The 27,948-nt window shown below is 48.9% G+C and overlaps 1 protein-coding gene across 1 annotated transcript in view; it reads right to left on the reverse strand.

Moving 5' to 3' along the window:
- Window positions 1-27,948, reverse strand: part of LOC137898344 (receptor-type tyrosine-protein phosphatase gamma-like) — a 104,235-nt gene that overhangs the window by 31,265 nt on the left and 45,022 nt on the right. The window contains exons 3-4 of the mRNA XM_068742370.1: window positions 1,908-2,090; window positions 402-550 (exon numbers count right to left, since the gene is read on the reverse strand). Coding sequence (XP_068598471.1) covers window positions 402-550; window positions 1,908-2,090 — 332 coding nt within the window. The remainder of the gene's footprint in view (window positions 1-401; window positions 551-1,907; window positions 2,091-27,948) is intronic.

The raw sequence follows: 27,948 nt of genomic DNA on the forward strand, positions 1-27,948 counted from the left end.
GCGCTGAGGTTAGCGCCGTGACGCTAAAGCCGGATGATAAAAGTTTGGAAATCTGTCGCACGGATTCACAACAAGAGGATTGCACGTCATTTTGTTTTATTATTATACTATTATTATACTGATCACGTTAAATTAAAACAAGAGAATACTGCACGTAGCTACTGATGCACGTAGGTATAAGATAGCCTGGCATTAGCTCCTCCCCCAAGGGAGGAACATAGGCCAAGCTGTTAAATGAGAGCCCATGAGGAATTGTCTTTGCTCGAGTCCTGGGACATCCACAAGGACGGGTTGCTCTTTGTGGATTTGAGTAAAGTCACGTGTCTCAGTGATGACGTGTTTAAGGCCCCGCCCTCCCTCCATCCCATCGCCGTCAGCCGGGGCGCCGGTAGAACTCTTACCTCCACCGGGAAGCGCCGGCCATTGACGCTGTGCTCGGAGCCTTCAGACCCGTTACTCGGACCCCAGTGAAACTCCACCTTCTCCGCCCTGAACCGACCCGGCAGCCCGGCTCCCCGGACAAAGTAATCATCCTTCAACACGATGGACACTGGAAGAGACAGAAACACAGCGTGTCCACAAGTCACCGCACATACATGTAATCATCCCTCGCACAGCAGCACAGGGCGTGTTGACATGCTTCAAACACACGGCGGGAACCTCCTGTCAGGGAGGAGGACCTCAGGAGGAGGACCTCAGGAGGAGGACGAGGACGCCAGGAGGACACGAGGAGGAGGAGGAGGACGTCAGGAGGACACGAGGACGAGGACCTCAGGAGGAGGACGACTGGACGGAACCGAGGCTCCACCGCCACCCGTTCAGAGGAAACGCTGTCCCAGAGGTCATGACCTCAGGTGGGGGGATGTAAACCGACAGGCGGGAGCTTTTTCTCTTTTTACACCTCACAGACTATTTAGCGACTTATTGAGATGCTTCCTCGCTTCCTGGAGGAGGACGTGGCTAAATATCCGCGTTCTGCTCTGGGCAGCCTGCTGTCAACGTGGCGTCGGCCAGCTGTGGCCCCTCCCTCTCTCCATGCTTTCAATTCCACCTCTCCGCCGAAGGCGAAGGATCATCCATCTTACTGACAACCTAGAATTGTGAAAAATACCTGTGGCTGACGGAGGAGGGTCCTCCACATGTCAAGAGAGGCAAACGCAGGTGGCGCGGCGCTGAATGGTGCGGGCGGCGACACCTGCCGCTGGACGGCGAGGGGACGTGCAATCTTCATCATCGTCGACTGGCTGCATGCTGCACCTGTCTGGTTTAATAATCCTACGCTGGAGCTGATGTTTGACACGCACACACCTGCCAATGACGACGCGCTAGCCAAGCTCTGCAGTGTGGTCTGTTAGCATCAGAGGCTACAGGTAGCAAGTCACATGACTGACTCAGTTCAACGCCGGCAGAGGCCATGCTCCAATCCATCCATCATCCATCCATCCATCCATCCATCATCCATCCATCATCCATCCATTATCCATCCATCCATCCATTATCCATCCATCATCCATCATCCATCCATTATCCGTCCATCATTCATCCATTATCCATCAGGGTGGCTAAATACATTTCTGTAATGAGGAAAGAAATAACAAGATGCTCATCATGATCTTCATCCTCGTACTCATCCTCTTGCTCGTCCTTGTCCTCATCTTGCGATCTTATTTTTGATTAACTGAATTTATTAAATGTTATCCAGGTGTTATTTGTAAGCCTGCCAGCATCATCACCTTCCTGGGGGAGGAGTCTGGTTGTGATATGAAACACACCTGTCATGGGGACCAATTAAATCAGATTGTTTCTTTTACATTTTGCTGAGTCTAAGGTTGGAGGACCCCCCCCCCATGAACCCCGACCCTACAGACCAGAAGGGCTCTGGCCCGTAACAGGATCTGATCCTCTACCTGTTTTCCCCGTGTTCTTCATCGATGTCTTGTTGGAGGACTCGGCCTCGAAGCCCTCCAGCGTCAGCTCCTGATACTCCGCCGATGCTTTGGTATCCTGGTCCACGATGTTGATCGGCGACTGGTTCCTCTCTCTGCATTCTGGGTAGGCTGATGCCCAACCTTCATCCGGCCCATATATACCTGAGGACAAAGACAGGGTCCCGTCATGTGAGGCGAGGGGGTGACATCAGAGAAAAGCGACATTTCAAAAGAGTCTTGTGTCTCCGAGGAGACGGCGTCCCGCCAACTCATCTGAATATCAACACATCAGGAGCCTCAAACAGAATTCTAAATGTCTCTATTTCTTCGACCTGAAAATGTTCTTATGACATCATAAACGGAGTCTGAACCGAAGTTATGACATCATAAACGGAGTCTGAACCAAAACACTTAGTCAGCAGTTATTACTGAGACCGACACACCTCAGACGAGTCAGGAATAGAGAGTGTGTGTGTGCATGTGCGTGTGTGTGTGTGCGTGTGAGTGTCGTTTGAAAGTGTAGCGATGGAGTCGCTTCTTGCAGAGCCTGTGAGCGATAGATAATCAGGGAGGAAGGTGAGATGTAAATGCCAGTGTAAACCTGGGGGTGGGCTGGGTGACGGGGGAGGGGGGTAACTACTGGTTAAACTGCCGGTACTGAACCCACAGAACTGGACCTCAGGTTTAAAATGAGATGCTTTCCTGAATCGAAGTCATTTCATTGTTTCCAAAGCTGTAAACCCGAACGGACTGAACAAAGACCCAGAACACGTTTCAAAGGAAGTATTCTTCTTCTGGCCACAATCCTGAAGGATGCTGGTTCTAATACTGGTTCTCCTTCTGCCTTCAACATTTCTACTCTGTGGCTTTAGAACCAGGGCCATCATTCAGAACCAGAGCTGTTCTGAAACTGTTGGAGGCGCTGGACATGTTTGGCACGGAGACTTTTCAACTAACGCCGCTGCCGGTTCAGGCATGCGCCGCCGTTTGGGGTTGGGCCGTGATGCCGTCCAGGACAGTAACATGACGTTTCAATAACCACAAGTTACTCTGAATGGGGGCGTCCAGAGCCCCCCCCGATTGGCTGAGCCTCACCATGTGACCCTGGACCTGAAAACCTGCCCCTGGAATCTGAAGACGGTCCAGAAGTAAAAGTGAACAGGAAGTGATCTCGACCTGGACCTGCTAGCCTCTCGCCCTCCATGCGTCCCACCGTTCTAAACTCCGCCCTTAATTGAAAGCAAGCTGGGACTCCTGGGCTCTAAAATGAAGTTGTCTCTGATTACTTTTGCCCCCGGCGCGTTGCGAGCATCAGGTAATGTCTATTTCATTGAATTAGGCAGCATCCTGTTCTTTTCCCCTCCCCTTCATGTCCATCCTTGCCCGGGGCGGTATTGATTCAAGCCGTCTGGCTTTCACATAAGGCTAGCGTTACTTATGGATCCAGACGGTGCTGCCCGGCCAGCGGCTTTGGAGAAAACGTGAAGCGATGAGTCACTGTCTTAACACGGCTAATTTGTGCTGAAAGCAGCAGTATGTCGAAACGGAAAGTCAAAGAGTGGAAGGAGCGCTAAGCTCAATCACAGACGTGGCTAATGGCTGCAGATTCCTGAACAGGCCAGCCCACAAAGAGCCGTTGAACCTGCAAATGAACTTCCGTCAATGCTCCACGCCGGCTGCTAGCGGGACGATGAGACCCATCAGCGGCGACACCGATTAGCATAATTTATAAAGAGATCTACAACACTCAATCAGATTCACGCAGGATGCCATAGGTTTGTCTTGAACACAGCAAAGACCCAGACTGTACCACTGGTGCTCCCAGACCCAAAGAGCCATCTCATGGTTCTTCTTACTGCATCCGGACCACATGATCCGAAGGAGCATTGATCGGTCGAACACACGAACCAAAGCAACTCCATTTGTAACGCAACCATCAGACCAAAGCATCCGATCCCTGCTGTGCAGTGTGCTGCAGGTGTGACATCACAGGAAGTAGAACTATTCTGTTTCATCTTTGCGTCTCCAGTACAGAAGAAGAAGCTGGCTTTAATATGTGAGCAGGTCACAGAGAGCGCTGGCTGGATTCGGACCTGATCAAATAAGACGCCACACTTGAAACGATGCGCTCAGGAAGCCACGCCGTCTCCGCTGAGGTTTTTAACCTGCTCCGTCTTTGTAGAAGAACTCACAGCGATCATGCAACCCGTGAAAACCTCCAGCGCCTTCATTCTCCAGAGCAACGCGCTCATCATCCACTCGCGCTTTCATGCTTGTCTTTTAAAGTGAAGGTTTTATTTATAAGAAATGATTGTTCGCGTTAGCTGAACGTTCATCTCCTTCTGTCGTCCTAAACCCAATTCAAGAACCACACTGATCTTCCATGTGAGCTAAAAGGCACAGGACACAAGTCTTCAGGGTTTCTCCGGGGTCATCGTCAGGATCCGGATCTGAATCCAGATCGAAACCAGCTCCTCTGACTCCGACACTCGGACTCAACTCGTTTTGATTTGAGTATTGATTTCTGCCATTTCGCTGCTAATCCTGACAGAATCAGCACGGGAAGAAAAGATGCCCATTCAGAGGGTGTTCCAGCCACTCGGAGAGCAGAAGCCACCACACGGCGCTCTCATTATTTCCACGCTCCGCCGGGCCCTTTCTCATGTGGCCCGTTAATTGTTGAAGACAAACAAAAGGCAGGAAAACGTCTCATTTTCCTGGATGGGGCAGGAATGGCCACATCGTCCGGCTGCCGTCCTCTAGACAGACGTTGACTGTGGCTGTCTAATTCCTTCTGACAGCCTTCCCGTGTCTTCTATCTACAGAGCCTTCAGCGGCGTAACTGTGATCTTTAGGTGCTTTTAATCGCTCCTGGTTTCTGCTGTAAATTGGAATCTTTCCATCCTCCTGCGTGAGGAGGTCAGCCGCTCAGCAGCTGCTTCAAAAATGGCTCTTAATTGACTGGAAAGCCTGAAAGTCTGTGAAAGGTCACCGGTAGCATCCAGGTGTAATTACACGGTGAATAACTGACAGAGACGGCGTGCGGTGTCTCCTCCAGCAAGACGCCGGCGGTCTGGGATGGGCTTTGAAACAATCAGGATCTAAAATGAGCGTCTGTCTTCCAGCTCTGCCCGTGTTTACCTGAGGGGACAGTTAATCTGGAATGTTAGCTCATTATGTCCAGCGCCGCCGCCGCTCCGTTTGGGGCTGTCAGCGCTGGAGAGTAATCAGCTGTGAACTCAGCCGCACAAGGATTCAGGCCGGATGAAACAGGAAACTGAAAGTGTTTGATGGAGGCAGGGTCTCATTCTGCTGTCTGATTGGTGCTCAATCACCTTGCTGATATTAAAACGGTACGCTGGAAGCATCATAGCGCACCCTGCTGGTTAGACACGTGATGAAACTGTCATCATCCACCTGGACCAATGATTGTGTCTGAATCAGAGACTCCGCCCTCACAGACATGATGGCATTTGGACTGTTTCACTGTATAAACCTGGACTGTTTCACTGTGTGATCCTGGACTGTCTCACTGTGTGAACCTGGACTGTTTCACTGTGTGATCCTGGACTGTTTCACTCTGCCTTGCTCGTCTATCTGCTGACCTTTTCCTTGGACTCGCTGCCTGCTGCGTTCCCGAAAATAATGAAAATCATGGAATTAATTAGTTGGCCTATCAGCGCGATTGACAAGATTTTTTCATTGAGGAGTGGCAACCTGGGGGAGCTGAGCTGCCCAGATGGGGCCTTCACGGAGGACTACATAAGGGATGCCTGTCTGTCTCGCGGTCCTATCTGTGGAGGACATTGAGGATATTTGGCTTGCTGGGGTGGGGAATCTGCGAGCTGGGATGGGAGTAGCCCTGGTGTACCATAAAGTCTCGAAGACGGCAGCTTTCAAAGAACTGGATAAATTGTCCATCGATCTGAAAATGCTTTTCAGGGCTTTGAAGGACTGGGTGGAGGAACTGAAGTCTCTCCTTGGCACTTGAAGTATGGATTAACTTGCACCCCCCCCCCCCCCCCAGAGAGAGTGCAACACGCAGCTGGCCCATTATCTGTCTCTGCAACCATAACGTCTTCTCCCAAGGACAGGTTACAGTCTTCTGTGGCTCTTATCTTACGTACATGAACCAAACTGACATTCACACACCCTTCCCTACTGGCCCGTCTGCCCCGACCCAAGACATCATATTAACATTTAACACAAACCCTTAAAAAGTGAAAACCTACGAGCAATCTGTGATGTGTGGAACGAGGTGCTGCTGTCACTCTGCAGTAATCACAAATAATGATCTAAAATCAATCTCTTCATCTGAGCATCTTAAATCTATAAAGCTCCGTCAGCATCCAGGCAATAATTCAGGCCGTGTTCCCGATGATCAATCAGTAATCAGTGGCTGATTAATATTCATGAGCGTGTAATCTGGAATCAGCCCTCTAATACATTTTACGCACCGATCTGTGCGGCGTTGCCGTTAATTGTGTCAACTGTCAGCATTTTCCTCAAAATGGCCGCCTCATTATCTCCTCGGAGACGTCGCTTGTCACTCCGGCGGCCAATTACTGAGCGGCATCATCAACGGCAGAGCCCGGCGCCGGGGACGCACGAAGGCGTGATCAGCTGCACACGCGTGTCAGAAAATAACAAGGAACCCCACGCCATGCTCCAAATCACGTGATCACAAGTGATTCACCAATCAATCACACAATGATCAGCAGAGAGGCGGGGCGTCACCACACTTCCTGTCAGCCGGGTTCAGCTCTTAATGTGAAAACAGCAAACACGCATCACAGGAAGTCCCTCCTCCTCTAATGATGATGTCACCTCCTGTAATTCAAAACATCATTGAATCTGAAACCAGAAAAAGGCCAAACCCGAAACTGGGATTTTGTGAAAACCAGTCACATCCAATCAAAAGGGGCGGGGCTAACCTGTGTTTATGTTATTAATCTGACTGATTAACGTTAATGGGCCTGTTTGTTCTCTTTTTTCCAGATGAGAATTGAACCGAATTGTTAAAGGAATGTCAGCCGATGATTAACACCAAGCCCACAGCTCCTCTTCAAGGTGAAACGCTAAACGCCAGATGAAGGCGGCTCGGGGTCTGAGCCCGCCAAGTGTTTCCCACTGAAACCAATCTCCAGCTGCTCTCAATTTCACAGGGTTTCTGCTTCGTCTTCTCAGCGTTATCTTGTCATGCAGTTTCTTCTGTTGCAAGTTGATTGTTTTTCATTGGCTGTAAAGTTCATGAAATATAATTAATTCCCGATCACAAAATATTGAGCAAGTTATCCATTAAATCTGAGGATAATTGTTCATAACTGTCCGTAAAAGATCATTAAAAGGCAATGATGGTGAAATCTGCTGCTGCGGCTGTCGTTAATGTCGCAGAATGATTAGTGACTGACAGAAAGTCTTCTGTTTTCCACCCGATATGGAGTAAACTGGTGTTTCTCTTTAAATGACCTCAATTCTTTCTGAAAAAGAAGTCCTGTAGTTGAAGTCCCAGTCATCAATCATTCCTAATTTGGGAGCACCAATTCTGCTATGAAGTCACTCTGGACTGGACTGTTTCCCTCTGTGAACCTGAACTGTTTCACTGCGTGAACTTGGACTGTGGAATCACCTTGGGAGGACCAAAGGTCATCGACTCAAAGCGGAGGTCCGCCGTCATGGCAACGAGAACGACTCCTCCACCAGTGATCGATTCCTCACCTGAATCAACAGACTCAGCGATACTAACCTGCATATCTTCCACTTTCTTTCTTGTTGCTTTTGGCGACACCTCAGGAGGGCGGCGGCTAACGGTTAAAGCCGCGCTTCGCTGTCAGCGCCGTTAAAAGGGACATTCATAACGTTTATGTGATGCTTGGGGGCTGCTTGACCCGATGACTTCCTGTCCTCAAACGCTACTGGATCTGGTTTTCCTGCCCTCCTCCCTGAGGTAAATCAATGAAATATAGTTGCTGTCTTTTTGCAGGAGTCAAACCGTCCCTGCTTAGAGCTGATACTGACTCTAATCAGCAGCGTCCAGATCCGGAACCTCTGAAGAACACTGGAACCATTAAGCAGATTCCCACCAATGGGTAATCCTGCTTAATTACTGGACGGCCCGGTGGAGGGGCTTATCCTTCTAAGTGTTGATTCCTGTTGGAAATATTTTCCGATGCCGTTCTTTTGACCATTTTGTCAGGATTGCTCCGTTAGCTAACGTTAGGCTAACGATACTACACATGTCGACCATGGTTCCTCCACAGGTGACACAGAGTGATGAAACGGTTCAGCCAATCAAACATCAGCACAGACGAAAGCCAACTGGACGCTGTTCTCTGCTGTCCCTAGAACCTTAACAGAACCACAGAACCTGTGTCTTGTTGTGACTGGAGGGAACATTACAGGGGATTAGCTTTAATGTAACAGGTTCTGTTTTGTCTTTAATATTCTGCAGAAAAATCAGCAAATCTGTGTGTGTGTGTGTGTGTGTGTGAGTGTGTGTGTGTAGGTGTGTGCGTTTTACAAGCCGAGACAAACAGCGCTGATCCGGATTGTGGAAATAAGAACATTTCATTTTCACGACCCTAAATCCCTTTGACCTTGCTCCGTTGGAATCCTGCATTATTATTATTCTATTATATTACTGCTGCTGTTCTTTTATTTTACTGCTTATGAATAAAAGATAATGAAAGAGAGAGAGAGACAGACAGACAGAGAGCGACAGAGAGAGAGTTGGAGAGACAGAGAGACACAGACGGACAGACAGACAGAGAGAGAGAGATGGAGTGACAGAGAACGAGACAAACAGAGAGACAGACAGATAGAGACAAAGAGAGAGAGAGAGAGAGAGAGAGGGAGTGACAGAGAACGAGACAGACTGAAAGAGAGACAGACAGAGAAAGAGACAAAGAGAGAGAGAGATGATCCGACCCGCTCATGAAGACGAGACGGGTTTGACTGAAAGTTTGATGGGGCTGATTTGTTAGACGACGAATGTCCTGAGTAGAAACTATGAGGAAAACGAGTGAAGGAGGAAAGGATGATTTAAAAAAAGACTGGAAGCAGTAAATAAGCTCCGCCCAGGTGGCATCAGGCCAGCAGCTGAAGACGAAATCTGGAGCATAAAAACAACAGAATTAAAAGAAGACAAAGCCAGCAGTAAGTGCATACAAATGTCTTTGAGGACAGATTTAAAAGACAACAGAGAATAAGAGCTCCGGTTCCTCCGGCGGCTCGTTCCGGTTTGGGACTTCTGCCGTCACAAAAAGCATAAATTTAAAGTTGAAGCGTTCGTTCCTGGAGAAGAAACTTCCTGGAGTCGTAGGAAGTCTCTCTGGAGCATCTCGTACGCCACGACGGCGACGGCATGGAACATCGAGCTGTTTAGACAACCCGGACGCCTCTGTCCCCAACGCAGCGGCTCCGTGGTGACGGGATGTTTTATCGCCAGCAGATGGCGGCTCCTCGGAGAGGAGATGACTTACACGACGGCTAACCTGAGCTGGGTGAAGATGCAAAGACGATGGGATCCACCAGCTGCTCCATACTCCAGAGCCTCCGTAACAAAGTTTCCATGCTAGCAGAGATTTCTAATTGATTTGTTTTTCCCCGGCACGCCAGCTGCTGGTGCCGGATTACTGGAAGCGAGTGTCAGCCTCCGTCTGAGGGGGACGCTCACGATAACAAGGTTAGCTTCGCTCCCAGGGCTGCACTAACAGATACTGGAAGGACAGCATGGAGACGCTAACGGCTACGGCTACGGCTGAAGGAAGCAGGACAGTTCTGCATGCTCGTGTAAATGCTCTGCGGGTCTTGACCCCATTGGAGGAGACGATTGGTCAGAGGTGATGCCAGCCAATTAAAACGAGGCTAATCGGGCTAGCAGGGCTAACCAGGCTGACATTTCCTCTCCTGTAACTATCTGACTCCTCTAATAGATCCTTCTTGCTCCTTTCAAAAGGAGGTAAATAAACAGGTACTATGCTCTTACCCCCCCCCCCCCGGTGTGCTCTTAGTTAAAACCCCATCAACGCACTGAGCTTCCTTCCCCAACGTGCCCACCTTTAGCCCGCTGTGCTACACGTACCATAAATCAACACTGGCAACAAATAACATTACAATCAGTCAGTAATGGATTACACCTTTCACTGGGGGTACGGACGACCCATTAAAATTCAATTTAGCCCCCACCTCCACTTATTTCTCCAAACAAGTAAAAGTGCCAGTCATCGTTTTGCGATGCGGCGAGAGACTCGGCCTTCCGGGCCGCAGAGATTGATGAGAGGAGAGATTAACAGTTCATTTTCGCCGCCGCTGGAGATCGCCAGACGTTAATGAGATAAATGGACTGAGAAGAGAGTCGGAGAGCAGCGAGCGAGCGTCCGCATCCGGCGGACCAGTCCGGCCATCCGGCTACGGACGCGCCCGGAGGAGCAGTTTCCTGTTGACTCCATTGTTTGTCTTAAATTTCAAACGTGAGAATTTTTTCAATTGTCCGTCTTAATCAGAATTTTTATGGCCAAATCTTTTTTTTTGTACTTCCCAGCATTCCCTTTCTTCTCCTTCCATCTTTTGTGTCTCCCAGTTTGTCCCTGCCCTGTGTGCTATTTCTCATGGGCCATCTGACGTTGCTAATGCTGCTAGATCGCGTTGTTCTGGTGTCATAAAGGGCTAAATGTTCACATTGGGTTATTATTATGGGGGGGGGTGCATTCCAAACTATGAAGTGTTGCTGCTCAAACATAATTTTGTTGCACTACAATGACAATAGATCTTTGAAGTCTTGAAGTCTTGAAATCTTCTATCGTCTATCTAAGGAAAGATTAGACAGAAAAGTAGAGCAGCGCCGTTGAAGTGAAAGAGCAGCAAAGCCCACTGATAACAGGCGCATTGTGCTGTCATCTTTGCTGCGCCTCCATAAAATGCTCAGCGCCCGAGCGGCGTTCCGGCTCCGGCACGCTCCATCAAAAGGCGAGCGGGAATTGATTTGGATGTGTCTTTGCCGCCCGGAAATAAAAGGCCTTGTAATGAGACGTGTTTACTGCTGGAGCCCCGCACAAATGTCCCTAAGGAAGCGTGTGTAAAGAGAATGGAGAGGGGCGGGGTTTATTGTGACGCGCTAACCCACCCGGAACAGCTGCCTGGATCTGACAATGCGACGAGCCCATTCCGGATTCAGCTCACAAGAGCGGGCGTCGGCTGTCAGAAGGATCCCAGAGCCTCTCCGAGGACGAGTGAGCGTCCTCCTGCGACCGACGGACACGAGGAACGTGACGGCGTTCGCACAGCGTGAGCCGCAGAGAAACACGAGTGAAGCTAGCAGCGTGGCGGCGGATGTGATCCCTGACCTGATCATCACGGCACCGGTTCCCCAATAAGGATGAGCCGCTAATTGATTATTCGTTCCACCGCTAAAACCTCCCGTGATCGTTAACAAGTCAAGGCTTCCGGCGTGGGAGCAGACAGACTTCCAACGCTATCCTGGACTCAGTCCGACAGAGGGCGTCGCCATAAATGGTAACGTTAGCACGTTGCTTCCCTGGCCGCTATGTGATGTCAGCCACATTCACAGGAAGTCTGTTTCTTGTCATGTGTGTCCAGTGTTTGTTTGTTTGCTTGGCTCAGTTGGTAGAGTGGGTCGTCCAGTGATCAGAAAGTCGGTGGTTCGAATCCCAGCTCTGACTGTCCGCATGTCGAAGTGTCCTTGGGCAAGATACTGAACCCCAAATTGCTCCCAGTGCGTCTGGCAGCATCTTGCATGGCAGCAGTCGACCAACTGGAGTGTGAATGTGTGAATATGAGGCCTAATGTAAAGCGCTTTGAGCACCGCTAAGGTGGAAAAAGCGCTATACAAGTGCAGTCCATTTACCATTCCTGTGGGAAGGCCGTCAGTCAAGCGCATCCACACATGAAGAAGACGGTGCCTGCGTGTGTTCTGGTTTCACAACATCCGTTTATTAAAAACTAAAACCGCCAGCGTGGACCGAGTAGCGCTGACGGGTCGCCGGCGGTCTGACGAGGCCGGAGGCAGGTAAACCGAACCGAACTGAACAGACAGCCGGCGGATAAAAATGAGCAACCATTTGAGGTGGGACGTGTTCCTCTGTCCCGGCAGCGTCATGGCTAATAAAGTTAGACGATGATGCGACTTAATCAGCCGTGCAGCGGTGCGCTAAGCAGTGGGCCGGCCTCTGCAGAGCAAGACAGGGAATGAACACCTTCCTATTTACTATCAGTACTGCGCTATGGTTACCGTAGTTTACACAATTACATCTACAGAAAACACACGACAGACACCCCTCGGAGCTGCAGCCTTCTGCACCTAATCAATCGCCTTTATCAGAAAGGCAGCCCTCTGCTGGGAATCAGCATTAGCTCCCTTAACAGCGACACTCGAGTCAAACTAATCCCCATAAGCATTTGCAACGAGCGGCATTATCGGGAAGCTCACGCATTTCATTCATCAGAGCCGTTAGCGCCGGCCCCCTGGAGCCGATCGGCAGGTGCAGACCCCTGCTGAGGATGGGCTATCGACTGAAATCAATTATAGAGCTATTTACTTAATGAGCTCGGTCAACATCTGCGTTTCCATCGGTGGCTGAGGCCGGTGCTGATGGGACACAAAGACAACTGAGCTAACATCCATTCTCCGTCCACTCTACTCCTCTTCTTCAAGAAAACCCAAATCTATTCTCAAACGACTGGAACATCCAGAAAGCACCTGAAACTGACGCCCAAGATGTCTACAGTATGTCAGATACACACGCGGTGACGCTCGGGTGTTCACGGTAAATACATCAGCTGGAACACGTCGTCATCCGTGACGGGACGGTTTGACGGCTGCAGCTTCCAGTTCCAGGGCAAAGATCTGACTTGACTGGGTGATATTTAATGAAGTAGATACTTCCAGCGATGCGCTGCAGATCCAGGAGGACGTTTGAGAAAGCGTTTAGCTTCGGATCTTAGATGTCATTTATATAACCAGACTAAAGAAAATGGAAAAAACGGATATGACATTTACAGAACTGTGATTTCACGGGTCTAAACCTGGACTTTGCTGGCCTGCGGCGGTTTGCCTGCACGCCGGCACCGCCGTCATTTAGCCGCGGCGTTGTTGTTAGCGTGAAACATGCCGCTGGCATTCGCAGAAAACAAAGAAACAATGTCCAACCGCGGCCCAGAAGAAAGGGGCGGTCACTGCGGGCCGTCCTCCAGAGGCACGGCGCTAAAACAAGGCTAATGCCATTAGCAGAACAAGATGTTCGGATTTATATCAGTGAGCAGCGAGCGAAATAGCAGATTAAAATAACTTCCAGCGCCGCTGCAATGATTACAGGAAATGAGCTCAAATGTGGTGAAATTAAAGAGCAAGGCGAGAAAAGGTAGGAGAGACGCGAGCGGAGAGAACCGAGGACCGAGTGCTAAATGGTGTGAATAATCGAGTTGGGGGTGGCGACTTAATGAGGTGAGCAAGAGAGAGATCATGAGGAAGGCCGAGACTCCCAGTGTGGCCCTCCCAGCAGGGCCGGCTAACGCTAATAATGAGGAGGTTCACACCTGTACAAGAACAGAGGAGGTGCAGAAGAACCGCTCCTCATAATTAGACGGAGGAGAAACAGCAGAACGGGTCGCACCGGCGCCGCCAAACACGCTTTCACACGGAAAATCCTGAGCTCTGTCAAAGACGACGACAAAAGGAGACGCTAGCTCTGTATCGAGGCTACGCTCGTCCAACGCAACGGACGAAACCTCTCTGTTGGATCGCTGCATTTGATCATCAATCAATACAAATATTAAACAATGAATGTAGAACAACCAACAGATAAAAAGTTATTCTACTTCATAAAATAGAGTTGCGTTGATGAGCCGATCAGCGCGAATCGTGGCCGAGGTAAAGGAGTGTAGGGCAGAGGAAGGACGGCGTGAGGGCGGAGCATGTGCTGCTGGGGGGAGGGGCGGAGACAGCCAGCGCCGGGATCGGGTAATTAACGGTTTTCAGGCCGGTCTGGGTGGGAGATAAGCCCAGCGCCTCTTATTGCACACTTTCCCCAGGCCTTTCCATTACCTGCTCCTACATAATGACTTTCTGAGCACCTCCTCTGCAGCTCCCACCCCGCCTCTCATCCGACCCCCGGGTCGGAGGGAGACGAATGAGGAACATGAAAACAAAATGGCCACCGTCACCGCGGTGAGTGTTTTTGGCACTAATTATTTCCATGTCATGTTTGTCCGATCATAATGGACGTCATCATTATTTTTTAATTGGCTAATAACGGAGGGGGGGAGGGGGGGTTAGTTCTATGTGGAATTATTTTCTGCTAACAAAGACACAGCCTTCATTTCATTATATCAGGACAGATTATGTCATAATAACCCACGGCTGCTAGATGGTTCTGATAGGAGGGAACCGGCTGATAGATGGTTCTGATAGGAGGGAACAGCTACTAGATGGTTCTGATAGAAGGGAACCGGCTGCTAGATGGTTCTGATAGAAGGGAACCGGCTGCTAGATGGTTCTGATAGGAGGGAACCGGCTGCTAGATGGTTCTGATAGGAGGGAACCGGCTGATAGATGGTTCTGTTAGAAGGGAACGGCTACTAGATGGTTCTGATAGGAGGGAACCAGCTGCTAGATGGTTCTGTTAGGAGGGAACGGCTACTAGATGGTTCTGATAGGAGGGAACCGGCTACTAGATGGTTCTGTTAGGAGGGAACGGCTACTAGATGGTTCTGTTAGGAGGAAACCGGCTGATAGATGGTTCTGTTAGGAGGGAACAGGATGGTAAATGGATGGATCAAGTTGTTTGGTAGATCTCGATAGGGAACATGCGTGTTCTAATGTTCATACATATTTATTTCTGTGGAGCGACACCGCCTCCACCAATCCAGATCAGCTAGCTATAGCCATCTCTGCTAGCTAGCTGGGTTTCAGTGCATCCCTTCATTACAACTTCCTGTTCCGTGACCAAACATCGATGTCACCCTGAAAAACTAAAATATTCACACACCTCATGAAGGTATTTATCAAAGTACTAGTCTTACCTTTGCTGTCATCTCTCAGGTGTAACAACGACCCTCCCATCACCAGCTGGTGTAAAGGTTCTGATTGGTCCACACAGGTGATTGTGTCTAACGCTATCAGCAGGTTCCTGCTGGTGTTCACAACGCATGCACCTGTCATCAAGCCCCTCCTCCCCATTTTCTTCTCATTAATCTCTTCCCTGCACCACTAAGAAAATCAATTAATCCGCCAGTCAGTCTTCTGCTGAGGTGTCAAAACATCTCTCGCCTGCTCTCGTGATGTTATTTTCCGCTCGGCGTTCCGGCCTGCCGTGCTGCAGTGGGCAGGAATAACTGGGAACGAGGGAAGCAATAACTCCGTCATCAAATCAGAGCGACTGATGTGGAATAATCATCAATCGAAATCAGAGAGCCAAGAAAAAAAGCTGAACTGACAAAAAATGGGAAATGTCATCACGAGAGGAGCAATAATAAAGAAATCAATGAGGTTCCAGGAGGCAGAAAGAGGAGCAGAGCTCCCCCCCCCTCCCCCCCTCCCTGCTCCAGGAGGAGGAGGAGGAGGAGGCGGCCATAAAGGAGCAACGTAAAGGGAACTCCTCCGCTGAGACTCCGGACAGAAAGCACAACCCCGAAAATATGATGGTGAACTTCCTGTCTGACGACGGCTCCGGTTCTCCTCAACATGAAGATCATTAGAACCACACGTATGTTCTAAAACCTGTCAGAACACCATCGCTCACGGCTTCTCAGATGGCCGACATTAAATGGAGAAGCCCTCATGAGAACCTCAACCTGTCCTGGTCCTGGTCGGCAGTTCTTTGCCGGTCTCCTATTGGCTGAAGAGCCGCCTCCAATCAGCTGGAATAATAAACGGCCCTGCTCCACGCCTCATTTCACGTTCGGCTCAGCAAATGTTCTGAAGGACAGATTAACGGGTCGGCGGCGCCTCGGGTGTAAACAGTGGATAAATCAGACGGGGCTTTCCTATTGGACGGCAGCACTCCTTCCTGTCCCATCAGCCCCACCCACAAAGAGCAAAACAGTCTGGCTGCTGTTATTTCACGCTGTGTGCACCTGCCAATCAAAGGCCTGTGTGTGTGTGTGTGTGTGTGTGTGTGTGTGTGTGTGTGTGTGTGTGCGTCAACAGGAAGTAGGGCAGCATCATGACCTGAGGGCGTGGAGGGCGACCTCAGGGATACGCAGCTCTGACATCAGTGTGTGTGTGTGCATGTGTACTAACATGTACTTTTATATTCCCTGGTGTATTTTATAACGTACTGCAGCTAGTTAAACAGATCTCTGATCAGCAGGATGTTTCACCAGGATCAATACAGCAGCGTTGTTTTGGTTTGTGTTGTTGGGTTGTATACGGTAAACATGTTTAGTGTAAACATTTATCTAAGTCTCTTAAATAAATATAAAATGTTACGGTGAGATTCAGAGTCACGGCAACACCTGAATGCATCGCCCAGGTGAGACTCCTGATCCTTTAGCCCCACCTTTACTGAACAACCAGCCCCGCCCCTTTCCCCTCTCAGTGGGTGGGGCTTGATGAACCATCAGTTATTCTGATTAGATGAATTAGACTTCTAGAGCACTGACAGCTCCATCATGGAGAAGTCGGGTCGCCTGTTTCTTTAAATGCTTACAGTGAGTAAACAACAACGTGATGAAGAGCGTGATGCTTCTGCTCGTCTTCCTTTAGCCCGTCTCCAGTAGCTTCCTAGCATGAAAGCAGTAATGAGGCTACGCTAATCACTGCTTCAATATTTGCCTTTCGTCAATGGAGCTAATCACATTTAGAAACCGATGATGCTATCAATTATGGGCCTATTCTAAAACGCCGACGCCTAAACATCACACACACAACGTTCACTGATTGACTAATACGTCCCACCCGCTGACTGGTGCCATGGTAACGAGGTCATCAATCCACGTCCTGTCAGTGTGTTTAAGTTGCTGAGTTAAAATATCAAGCATCAGTTTGGAACGACAGAAAGAAATTGGAAATGTGTGTGTAAGCGTGTGTGTGTGTAAACGCGTGTGTGTAAACGCGTGTGTGTGTAAACATGTGTGTGTGTGTAAGTGTGTGTGTGTAAGTGTGTGTGTGTGTAAACGTGTGTGTGTAAACGCCTGTGTAGAGGAAGGATGGATGATTTTTCAGCTGTGAAATTCATGCAGTCCCTTCAGAGCCTCAAGGAGAAGCTGTAATTTATTCTCTGAAGCACCACACACACACACACACACACACCTACACACACACACGCACACATGCACACCCACACCCACACACACACACCTACACACACTCTCCTGCTTGATGGAGAGCTTCATTAATTAGCGGTAGCGGTACAGGGTTTCCTGCCTCTCATCTCCAGGGGCCTGGGGGTCTATCCCAGGGACCACCCCACCCACGATGCATCCATCCCAGCATGCACCGGGGCAGTGGTGCATGCTGAATTGATGGCACACGTATTAAAAAAAAGAATAATACATTAGAATTCAATAATATTTACTATAATAATAAAAGAATACGACATTATTGAACCCCGCCCACTTTCATCCGTCCATTACATCACCGTCAGCCTCCTTACGTAACAAAGTGGGGTCTCGGGGGGAGGCGGGGGGGAGCACGGCGGCGAGTGGATTTAATGGAGCGTAGCATCCCTCCTGCTAATTGGACAAAACTGGTTGGAGAACAGAAGAGCTGGCGGCTGAAAGGAGGAAGAGGAGAGAGGAAGAGGAAGGCCCTGCCTCCATGATAATCAGATTTTAAGTGAGCGTAATTAAACAATCTATTGAAATGATCGTTGACTGGATATGAGAGTGATCGGAGCGGAGAGGGATCGCTGGATGTGAGCTCGATCGGTTCTGATTCCAGAACGTCAAAGGAACACATCTCTCGATTCGGGTCAGCGGTCCTGATGCTGGGCTTGTGGGCTGGAATCAGAGGAGCGCTTGCTATGCCTGCCTGGACAGCCCGTGCTAGCACCGCCCCTAGGTCACTTCCATCGCTACACCTGCAGCAAAGCTATTAAACGTGAGTCTGTCACAAATCACCTTCAGGGCTGTGTCTGATGAAGACTTCATCCTCTTCCTCACCTGTCCCCTCAAGTGTGGCAGGTGGATTAGTGTGCATCCTTGTTACTTTCTGCTTCAGATTCGGGTCAGATGTTCTCTTTAAAGGACGCTCTTCATCAGAACTCATCCTCAGACACCCCCCCCGCAGGAGCGATTTGAAACCTTTGTGTAAAAAAAAAACTCGTAGAAATAAAAACGCCAAATCAAATCGAGACGGTTTTCTGACCACGGTGGATCAGGGAAGGACCGATAAGACCGGCGGAAACCGGATCAGGTCTGAATGTCTGCAGGGACACGGCCCGTAATTGGACTTTTACTCACTCAGATTTAAATGATGCGGTTCTGTGGATGAACGGCGGTCCGGTTCAGCTCTAAAGCGATGTATTGATTTAAAAGAACGTTGCATAAAAGAAACATTTTTAACTGGACCCAATAAGAAATGAGGCTTTTAAAGACTTTTGAAGTCATTTAGTAAATGTAGATGTTTTTTTTCTCTGAGGCGGGTCCTTCTTCATCGCCGTTGGACCTGCTGCAGCGAGGATGACTTTCAGGACGGGTCATTGGCGGATGATGGAGGCAGACGGCCTTTTTTATTCTCATTGGTCTCTCCGCCACGCTTGTTTGGACGCTTCAGTAACGGTACCCGTTTACGACCGTTGGCCCTCATCCTGGACCATCCTGGTTCTGATCAGGAGCGCTCTGGCAGTTGTTTTGCGATCCAGAGGTGGTTCTGTGTACGAGGGTCGGGATGATGTGGAGAACGGTTCTTCAGACTTGTTTTAGGATGAATATAATGGGATCCATTAGAACCCATTTCAGAGGCTGTGAATGTTAAAATCAATCTGAATCCAATCGGGCGCCACAAATAAGATCGGATAAGTCATTTGGTTCGTGTTTAAAAGCCTCTGCTGGCATCTTATGATCCGGACCATTACCAGAAGCAACCCACCCTGCCCACAACCGGAGCCACGAGAGCATGAAGGCGTAAAAAACGCACGGGCCTCAGGAAGTCCTCCTCAAAACAGAGAAGATGGATTTCATCTGCTCCAGAAGCCAGAAAGGCTGCACGACTGAACCTACCTGTGCAAGCCACAACAGGAAGGTTCAAAAGCTAGCGTATTTAGCAGTAGCTAGCAGCAGATAGCATAGTTAGCAGCAGCTACGAGACTGTTGAGGGTTTTCCACACAGTCCAGGGGAAGCCGAGGGTTCGATGGGCAGCTGGTCTGACGGAGAGTCCGCCGGTTCTATAGGGAACCCGGTGAGGTGCACGGCAGAAATCTGGTGAGGATGGTCAGCATGTCCGACAAGAGGGAGAACCCTGGGACAGACCCAGAACTGACCAGAACCCTCAGGATACACCAGGATGGACGGGGACGTTTTCGGAGAAGAGGAAGAGCGCTGAGGGAGGGTGGCGTCCTGTCGGGGTCACATGACATGGCAGAAGTCTGGGTGAGGTTCTCCTGCAGCGGGTTCTCCTCCCGTCAGCTGAGTGTAAACACGGGTCATGTGACCAAACGTGAGGCGGTCCGACACCTCAGTGCCGAACTCCTGCATGAGTCACCTGCTCTCCTTTCTGAGCCGAGTCTCCCGGAAAGGTCAGCGGGATAATTAGGGGCCGTCTCAGCCCCCCCCCCCCCCCCCCCCTTCCTCCTGTCTGGGATGTCAGCTCCATTTTCCGGCCATTCTTCGGCATCAGCCCATCACTCAGGGGGGCCGGAGCGGGGGGAGTCCGATTCTGTAAGTAGTTAAGCATTTTATGTACAGATCTGCAGTGTAATAAGTAATTAGCATCCGGGCAGCCTCCGCCCGGCCTGGGGGAGAGAGGGAGGGAGGAGAAGAGACCTGGCTATTTCTCCTGACTTCCCTTCATCACATCTCTCCTTGCTCCGCCTCCTAGGCTATACTCCGAGGCAGGAGAAGCCCCTCCCTCCGTTTTAAAGCAGACTTCTACAGACATAAATTCCCAAACGAACAAACTTCTTTCTGTTTAATTTCTCATCAGTTCTTTAAAATCTAACGACGCACGATGCTCCAAACGTCTGAAATAATTTGCATTAGAAATTTACGAGGACAATGATCTGAAGAGACAATGCTTACGTCTCCTGATGGCGTCGGCGCGCTGAGTTATGTAACTGACCTTTATGCTTTTTCCTGGAATTGACTTTTTCCTGTAACAGCTTTGTGATTTTTATGGCTTTTTGCTGTGATTTGTTTTCAGTTTGACTTTTATTCTTCCTGATCCTTTCCAAGAAACTTTCAAAGGCGTTTTTATAACTTTCCAGGCTGCGCTCGGAACCACAGACCCACGTTTCAGCAGCACGCGACAGCACCGGCATCAACAATTAGGAGCAATCTAATCACACTTCCTGACTTCCTCTCAGGAGGAACGACGGAGAACTGCACTAACTGGAAAGGAGGAGAACCAATAAACAGCTCTCCTTCCTCTCTGAGCTCCTTTTAAAGATCGTTCCAGTGACTCCACCCACTAGAGGCGAGCTTCTGGGCCCCTGGTTTCGTCAGCAGCGCTTCATTAGGGCGCCTGCTTCTGGAATGCAGATTCTGACAGGCGTTCGGACCGGGCTTCAACCAGCCATCCCGTCCTGAACACATAAAGGTGAATGTTACGTTAAAGAAAATCCGGTCGTTTTTTCAAAATAAAACCCTAGACCCTAATAATCGATACAGGGGAAATTGCATAAATTAGTTATTGTTTCTGAGCGACCCGGTAACAAATGCTAGACGGACCGGTACCGCGCCGCGGCCCGGTGCTTGGGGACTAGTGTTATAGACCATTAAAGGTCCAGTATAGTCCATTACAGGACCGGTATCGACCAATAAAGGATCAGTATGGACCATTTAGATCCAGATGGTTTCCGGTACCGGGCCATCCCCACGCGGCCCCCACCCACAGCTTGGGCCAGCTGTTTGACTGCATGACAATAATGTGAGCATTCCATGATTCCCAGCGACCTGCATGCCTGCCGGCTCCGGATCTTTGAGGTGCTGTAGAACCTCCGTGTTGGATTCCAGCCCAGATGCGACGTGTAATTCTAGAAGACAGATTTATTACGCAGCATAATCATTAACACAAAGCAAACAGCACAAACTCTGACAGCTAATAACGGAGCCTTTCGTTACGACTCGTGTGACTTTTACACGACATTTATGACTGCCAGCGTCGGCCAATTAAACTCTCTGCTTTTCAGTGGCACATTTTCCACTTCCTGGTCCCTCGACGCACTTCCCTCCGTTTACTCCAGCGCACAATAAGAGCAAATCCAAACAGACCGAAGGCTTTTATGAAAGATGCATCGCCGCCGGAGAAGGTAGAGCCGCCGAGGCTCGCCACGGCGCCACGGCGCCGCGAGGCTACAGCAGCAGAACAAACAACGGCGTTCTCCTCCGCCGGCTGCAGAGACATTGTGACCTTTTCTCATTTTTAAGGGAGCAAATCTTCCTCGTTAGTCGACAACAATGAGCGGAAGGTCAACGCTCCAGGGCGGGGGGGGGGAAGTTTACCGCCATCGGCTGGATGCAGGGCTTTCAGGAATCTCATTTCAGAGGTGTCGGGATTCCTCTCCTGCGCGGAATGAGACGCTGGAGGCCAAACCTCGCTAACTAAATCTATCATGGTCTGTTTAGGGCCCGGTTTCACCGCCAGCGTTCTGAATGCCGCACAAGGAACAGACCCGATTCGCATTTTGAGTAAACATCTTAAAATATGATGTTTGTTTGTTGTTTGTTGTAATATTTAACATGAGAATAAATGTAAATGATTATTTATTTATTTTGCAACGTGGGAAAAATTTTAAGGTTTTAAACCAGGTACGGAACATTTAGATTCAAACACCTTGAACACAACTCAGCAGATTTGACGCAAATCTTTCAGCTGTTCCTGTCTAGATTTTCAGAACAATGGAATTTCGAGAGATTTGTATTTATTTATAATAATTGATAATAACTTTCATAAGATGTTTCTTTCGTTGAAAGTGGATCTGTGGCGTTTTTTTGGTTTCTACTCGGTCTCAGGGATTCCCCAGGGATCCATTTCGGTACCACTGACGTTAACTCTCTCTGCAGTAACTTATATGTAAATAGAAACATTGGTTAGCATCTTCTGAGCGGAAAGTTTTGTTATTTGAGAAACAGGAAATGCTTCTTAAGAATGGGAGCTTTGAATTTAGCACAGGAAGACATTGACTGATTATTTATAGACGGAGACGGAGCAGCTCGGAGTCGAGGTTCAGCATGTTTTGGCCACAAGGGGGCGGAAAACTTCAACGTACAGATCACAGCGTCCGAGAAATAAAAAATGCTACCAGAAAAAAATTCAGTCAGACAGATTAAGCCCTAAAAAATGTATGCATGCAACGCTTAAACTAAGCTTCTTATTGGACAAAAATATAATCAGATAAAATCCAGACGCTTTAAAGAGTGGATGTAAAAAAAAATCCTATGTTATAGGATTTAATAAGAGCCTCTGAATGACAAACTGTGTGTGTGTGTGTGTGTGTGTGTGTGGGTGGGTGGTTGCTCTGCAGGCTTTAACAGAAGCAGAGGGTTCAATCCAGAGTCCCTGCAGGAGCGCCACCTTTGACCTTCAGCCTCGTCTGAAGGAGGAGAGTTAAAGCTCGTTAGTCCGAGGCGGCTGGAGGAGCCATCGTTATGACATCTGGAAAACCATCCAGGGATAACACAGGGAATAATGAAAGAGAACGCGCCGGCCACCCGGGATTCGTGGGTCGGCTCCATTTCAGAAATCAGAGGTGAAGGTTTGAGCGGATTTGGTGTTTTGTGGGTGTCTCTGTAATCTCGTTCGGAGTTACTCAGTATTGACCAGCAAATCCGCTGCAGATCCAGTTCAAACGTTGGATCCACCGGATTCAAAGATGCTGTTAGCGATCCAGTCACCTTGGATCTGAGTTTCTGACTGAATTAAACGCTTTTGTGTTTTTCTAATTCGAATGCTTCGGTCTTATCTGAGTAAATTCCTCTCTTAGCTACGGTGAGCTGGAACAGCATTCCTGTTTGTCTGGGCGTTAGCTGTCTTCAGAAGGTCGATGATGGAAGCAGATCATTAAGCATTCATGGCTTAATCCATGTCCTCAGTCAGGAGGAGGATTCCGATCAGAACCAGAATAATCTCACAGGTTTTATTTGTAATCCTCATTTTAAATCTATTTCCTGGCAGAAATGAACTCCCATCAGTCTTTGCTCCCGGCGTCGATGCGTTACATTAGAACCAACACACGAGGAGTGATGGTTCATGTACCATCAGAACCAGCTGTATCGGCAGAAACATCCAGAGACACTCAGACTAATTTAGATTTACAGCGCTGCATTATGAACGCTCCTCGGTCCCGGCGGTCCGTTGTTACAGTAAATGTTTATGTGGGTCTTCAAGGGTTCTATTAAGACCTCTCCCAATCGATAAGATCCATAAGGATGCCGTGTAAAAGAGGAACGCCGCTGCCTAATGGCTTGGCAAAGATCACCAGAGTTAATAGGCATAATCGACCCACTGCTGAAATCAAAGGAACAAAAAGCGCAAGCGTGTACTTGGCGGCGGCGAGCCCAGGATGTAGCTCCGCCTACAGAAAGCCGACATGGCTGTCTGACCTCCTGACACTCCGTCCTCCTGGGAATAAAAGTCATCTCTTCAGGCCCGTTCTGTCGAAGGGATCGTCTTTATGTCGGCGAGTGGAAGCAGAAGTCAGTTTGTTTACAGCCTGTGAAGCTCATGGATTTTTATTTTGCTGCAACATTTGGATGCACTTGTGTTCGCCCCGGAGATGCAGATCACGCCGTTCCAGGTCACTCGCTGTCTCCTCTTCAAAGTCCGGACTTTTCCAAGGCAAAATGAAATCCGGGCCCCGAGGGCTTTCCCGGATTCAAAGGGAGCGCCGTATCAAAGCGCCGTGTGCCAACAGCTGCGCTGATTCTGCACCAATCCTCGCGAGCCGCGCTTCACAGCTTCATCGCTCAGGTACACCCTGCAGGCAGGAAGCCGGGAATGTGTTGTTGTGTAATGTTGTTGTTATTGTTTTTTTGTGTTGTTGTGTTTTCGTGTTGTTGTGTTGCTGTTTTTTAGTGTTATTGTGTGTTCATGTTGTTGTGTTGCTGTTTTTTAGTGTTATTGTGTTTTCGTGTTGTTGTGTTGCTGTTTTTTAGTGTTATTGTGTTTTCGTGTTGTTGTGTTGCTGTTTTTTAGTGTTATTGTGTTTTCGTGTTGTTGTGTTGCTGTTTTTTTAGTGTTATTGTGTTCTCTATAGTCGCTCTGATGGACTTTAAAGATCTCTGGTTTTGGTTCTCAACTGATTGGAAGATGACGTATCATCATCATCATCGTCGTCGTCATCATCATCATCAGGGTGTTTTGTCGGGTCATTGTGAACAGGAAGGCAGAATTCTGGACCTACCAGAAGGTTGTGGGTGTGAGTTCTGGGTCCAGATGAACTGAGGCACCTCCTTTTTTGAATCTCTGCGGGTTCTGACCCGTTTCTGCCTCTGAAGTCCTTCTGGTGTCGCGAGGCGTTCGTTGACCTCTAGGACACCATGAGACTTCAGACTGAGGAGACGTCGTCTCTTGGACAGGCGTCTCCTCGTGGTCTTCGTCTCTACATTCAATCCTCTCTGTCCTTCCATACATGATAGAGACTATAAATTCAGCGAAGAAGAAAGAATCTTTCTTCACAACACTTCCTGTCAGAGCCAAGCCCGACCTGATCAGATTTCAATTGTCTAATCACACACTGCTGTTTGAAGGGTTCTCCGAAGACAGACACGGAGTGAAACTTGTCTTCAAAGTGTAAAAGTGACCTAATATCAGCTGATTGCTGCTCCTGGCAGGCAGGGGGCGGGGCTGCGCCGACGGCGTGCTAGTAGCGTTTAGAACGAACAAAGACAAAACACAGAGAAGAAGGAAAGAGTGGACCTCTGAAAAGGAAATCCAGTCAGATCCAACTCTCCTTGGTCTCCGGTGGGCCGATCTATTTTTCTTTTTCTCTCCATCCAGGGCAAGAACCCTGCAAAAACAGTTTGGACTCCTGTTCAGGTCCAAAGAGGCTGGACCGGACTTCAGAACCAGAAAGTTCTTGAAAGAGGTCTGCCAGAACAAGACCAGCCTTACCTTTAAGGACTTGACTTGAGGACCGGAGAGAGGCCAGATCAAGACCAGCACAGACCCAGGACATGGACCAAGAAGTGTGGACTGGTGCTTGCAACTGATGCTACAATGCTAGCCTGCTGAAACAACTGATGCTACAATGCTAGCCTGCTGAATACAACAGGTTTTGAGCTACTCAGTGCTCATCAACTGGTTTGACACCAGAATGGCGGGAGGTGAACATATAAACACCTGCTGATTACATCATCAAGGTTACAGTCTGATGACAAACAGGCCCGAAATAAAAACAAACAAAATCACACTGAAAACCAACAACAACAACAATAACAACACGCAGCGATGCTTTTCATTCCGCTGTGTAAAAGGCTTCCGAGTTCCCTCTAAACCTGAGAAGGCTGAGGAAGAGGAGTTTTCTTCTTCAGCGCCGGCTGAATCAGAGGAAACAGAACGCCTCCCTCGATGCGTGGATGCTCGGTATTTCTGAGAAATGCATGACGTGGGGTTTGGGGACTTCGAATCAGGTTCTGCTATTTCCGTCGCCTCCACCTGGGGACCAAAACCGAGTTAAGTTGGGCGCGGTCCCTGGACGCGGGTCCGTTAAATCGTGCAGGCTTTCCTTTGGGTTCCGAACCCGGTCTGACGCGGATACCGAAAGATATTTCACGGTGAAGAGTTTGTGTTTGTGGGCGTTTAATGGTAAATATTTCAAAGTGATTGGAGCGCTCTGTTCTGGAATTGGTTCGTGTAAACACGATGTCCTCGTGACATCCCGGCGAACCTCCTACACATCTATAAAAACACTGTGAGAATATGATTAATTAGCTGTATGCTGCTGATATTACTCAAACACTGACTCATGTATACATCTGTTTGTGGCCTGTTTCCATGGCAGCACTCTCCATATTGGGCACAGACATGAAGTGCATTGCAAATAAGACCTAAAGTAGGATTATAAATAATCCGTAACACTGGAGTGTAAATATTCCTCTCTGCAGCATGAGCTGCTGATGTTAGCCTGAAAGCTACCCGCTGTTCTATTGATGTTCTCTTCACGGCACTGGATGCCACGCCTCCTGACAGACAGGGCAGCCAGGGGTATTTCATGTCAAAGGTCAAACCAGCAACCTGGCAGAAGGGTGAAGTAAACACCTATAGGACACGCCCATCACCTGTCTCTCCACACCTCAGTCTATTTTTCTTTTCGAGCCACATTTTGCCAACTTCAAAAAGGTTTTTACAAATTGTTCATCCTCAAGTTTTAAGATGTTCAATCCCCCCAAAAGATTCCATGTAGATCTGCCAGGTAGCCTTTTGTCTTATCAGTGTGTTATATATCTGTCCCTCGTAGCATGCTAGCTATCATTAGCATAAAGCGCTGTTGCTATATAGAACCATCAGCTTGTCTGAGATGTATCTGATTGGATAATGCAAGATGCTAATTATCAAACACGATTTACCTGAATATATTTTTTTATTTAATATAATTAAATGGGTCCTGGTGTTGTGTTCTGATAAAGCCTGGCTCTGCTCAACGCAACAGATCCAGGATCAGGCCATTCCCATTATCTTCAGAGTTCAGACCCCGAAAATGTCCCCCGTGCTTATATCTGCGACTCCTGCAGGCGCACCTGGCTTTTAAAGGTAACGAGAGACAACACGCTGGATAACTAAGACACTAAGCACCGCCCGTGTGTCTAGTTCCTTGTTTTCGGGCTGATCCTCTGCTGTTTAACGTCGAGTCGAACACATTAAATGACCTTTAGACCACAGCGCCACAGGTTGTTTAATCGGGACTCTGAAGGTGGTGGGACTTCATCCGTTCATCCGTTCATCCAGTTTTTCCGGCCCATATTTTACATCAATAAAATTAACTATACACTTATGAGCATCTGTGGGACGAGCCTTAGCCGCGGCGCCGCTGACAGCCTCGTAGCCGGTTGCTAAACAGCCATTAGCGCTTCCCATCTGGGTTTCAGTTGTCGTTGTGAGTCAGCGGTTTGTTCCCTCTTCAGTCTGCTGAATCGTCCCGCCGACGTGTCGGTCGGGGGCGATTAGCAGCGGCGAGGAAAGGACAGTCAAGCGCCAAAGAGACACTTCCTTCATCCAGGGGAGGTCGGGTGAATTAAGAGGGGCGTGAGGCAGAGGGGGTGACAGTCTGCGCCTGAGGCCAGATTAATGGCTTCTCTGATTGGCTTAGACAGGCCCAGGTGACGCTGGAGCAGGGCGGGGGGGGTTGGACGTGAAGACACCTCCAACCAGCCGGCCACATGCGTCATGTGTTCATAAGTTCACGCCAGGCTGAGGGAGTAACTCTGCTGCACTGCATCCTGTCATGTGACTTTTCCTGTTTCCTGCCATCATCACCCTAGCCCCGCCCCCAGCTTCTGATTGGTCCAATGAACTACAAATGAACCTGCTGTACATTGAGGGATTCTTGATCTTGATTATCTCAGTAGCGTCAAATATCAGCGAAACAACGGCAGTCATAGTAAGATTTCAAGCGATCAGAACCAACACCAGAACCGCTAACTCCTTACTAGCCCAGAGTTCTGGAGTCAGTTTAATTATGGGAGGAAACACTGGATTTATTCATCCTGATCACTTCCAGGAAATGAGACAAAATGAGAGAAGGACTCGGAAGGAAGGACGGTGAGACAGAATTTACGACGAGTCGCTGTTATATAGATTTTACTGCAGTGTCACAAAACAGCCGACTCGTAGCTTGATTGTGTCAGTTAGCGTTAGCTACAGAGCAAGCATGTCAACTATTAGCTACATCACAAAACAGGAGAACA

Source organism: Brachionichthys hirsutus, chromosome 8 (assembly GCF_040956055.1).
Source record: "Brachionichthys hirsutus isolate HB-005 chromosome 8, CSIRO-AGI_Bhir_v1, whole genome shotgun sequence".
Classification (NCBI taxonomy): Eukaryota; Metazoa; Chordata; class Actinopteri; order Lophiiformes; family Brachionichthyidae; genus Brachionichthys; species Brachionichthys hirsutus.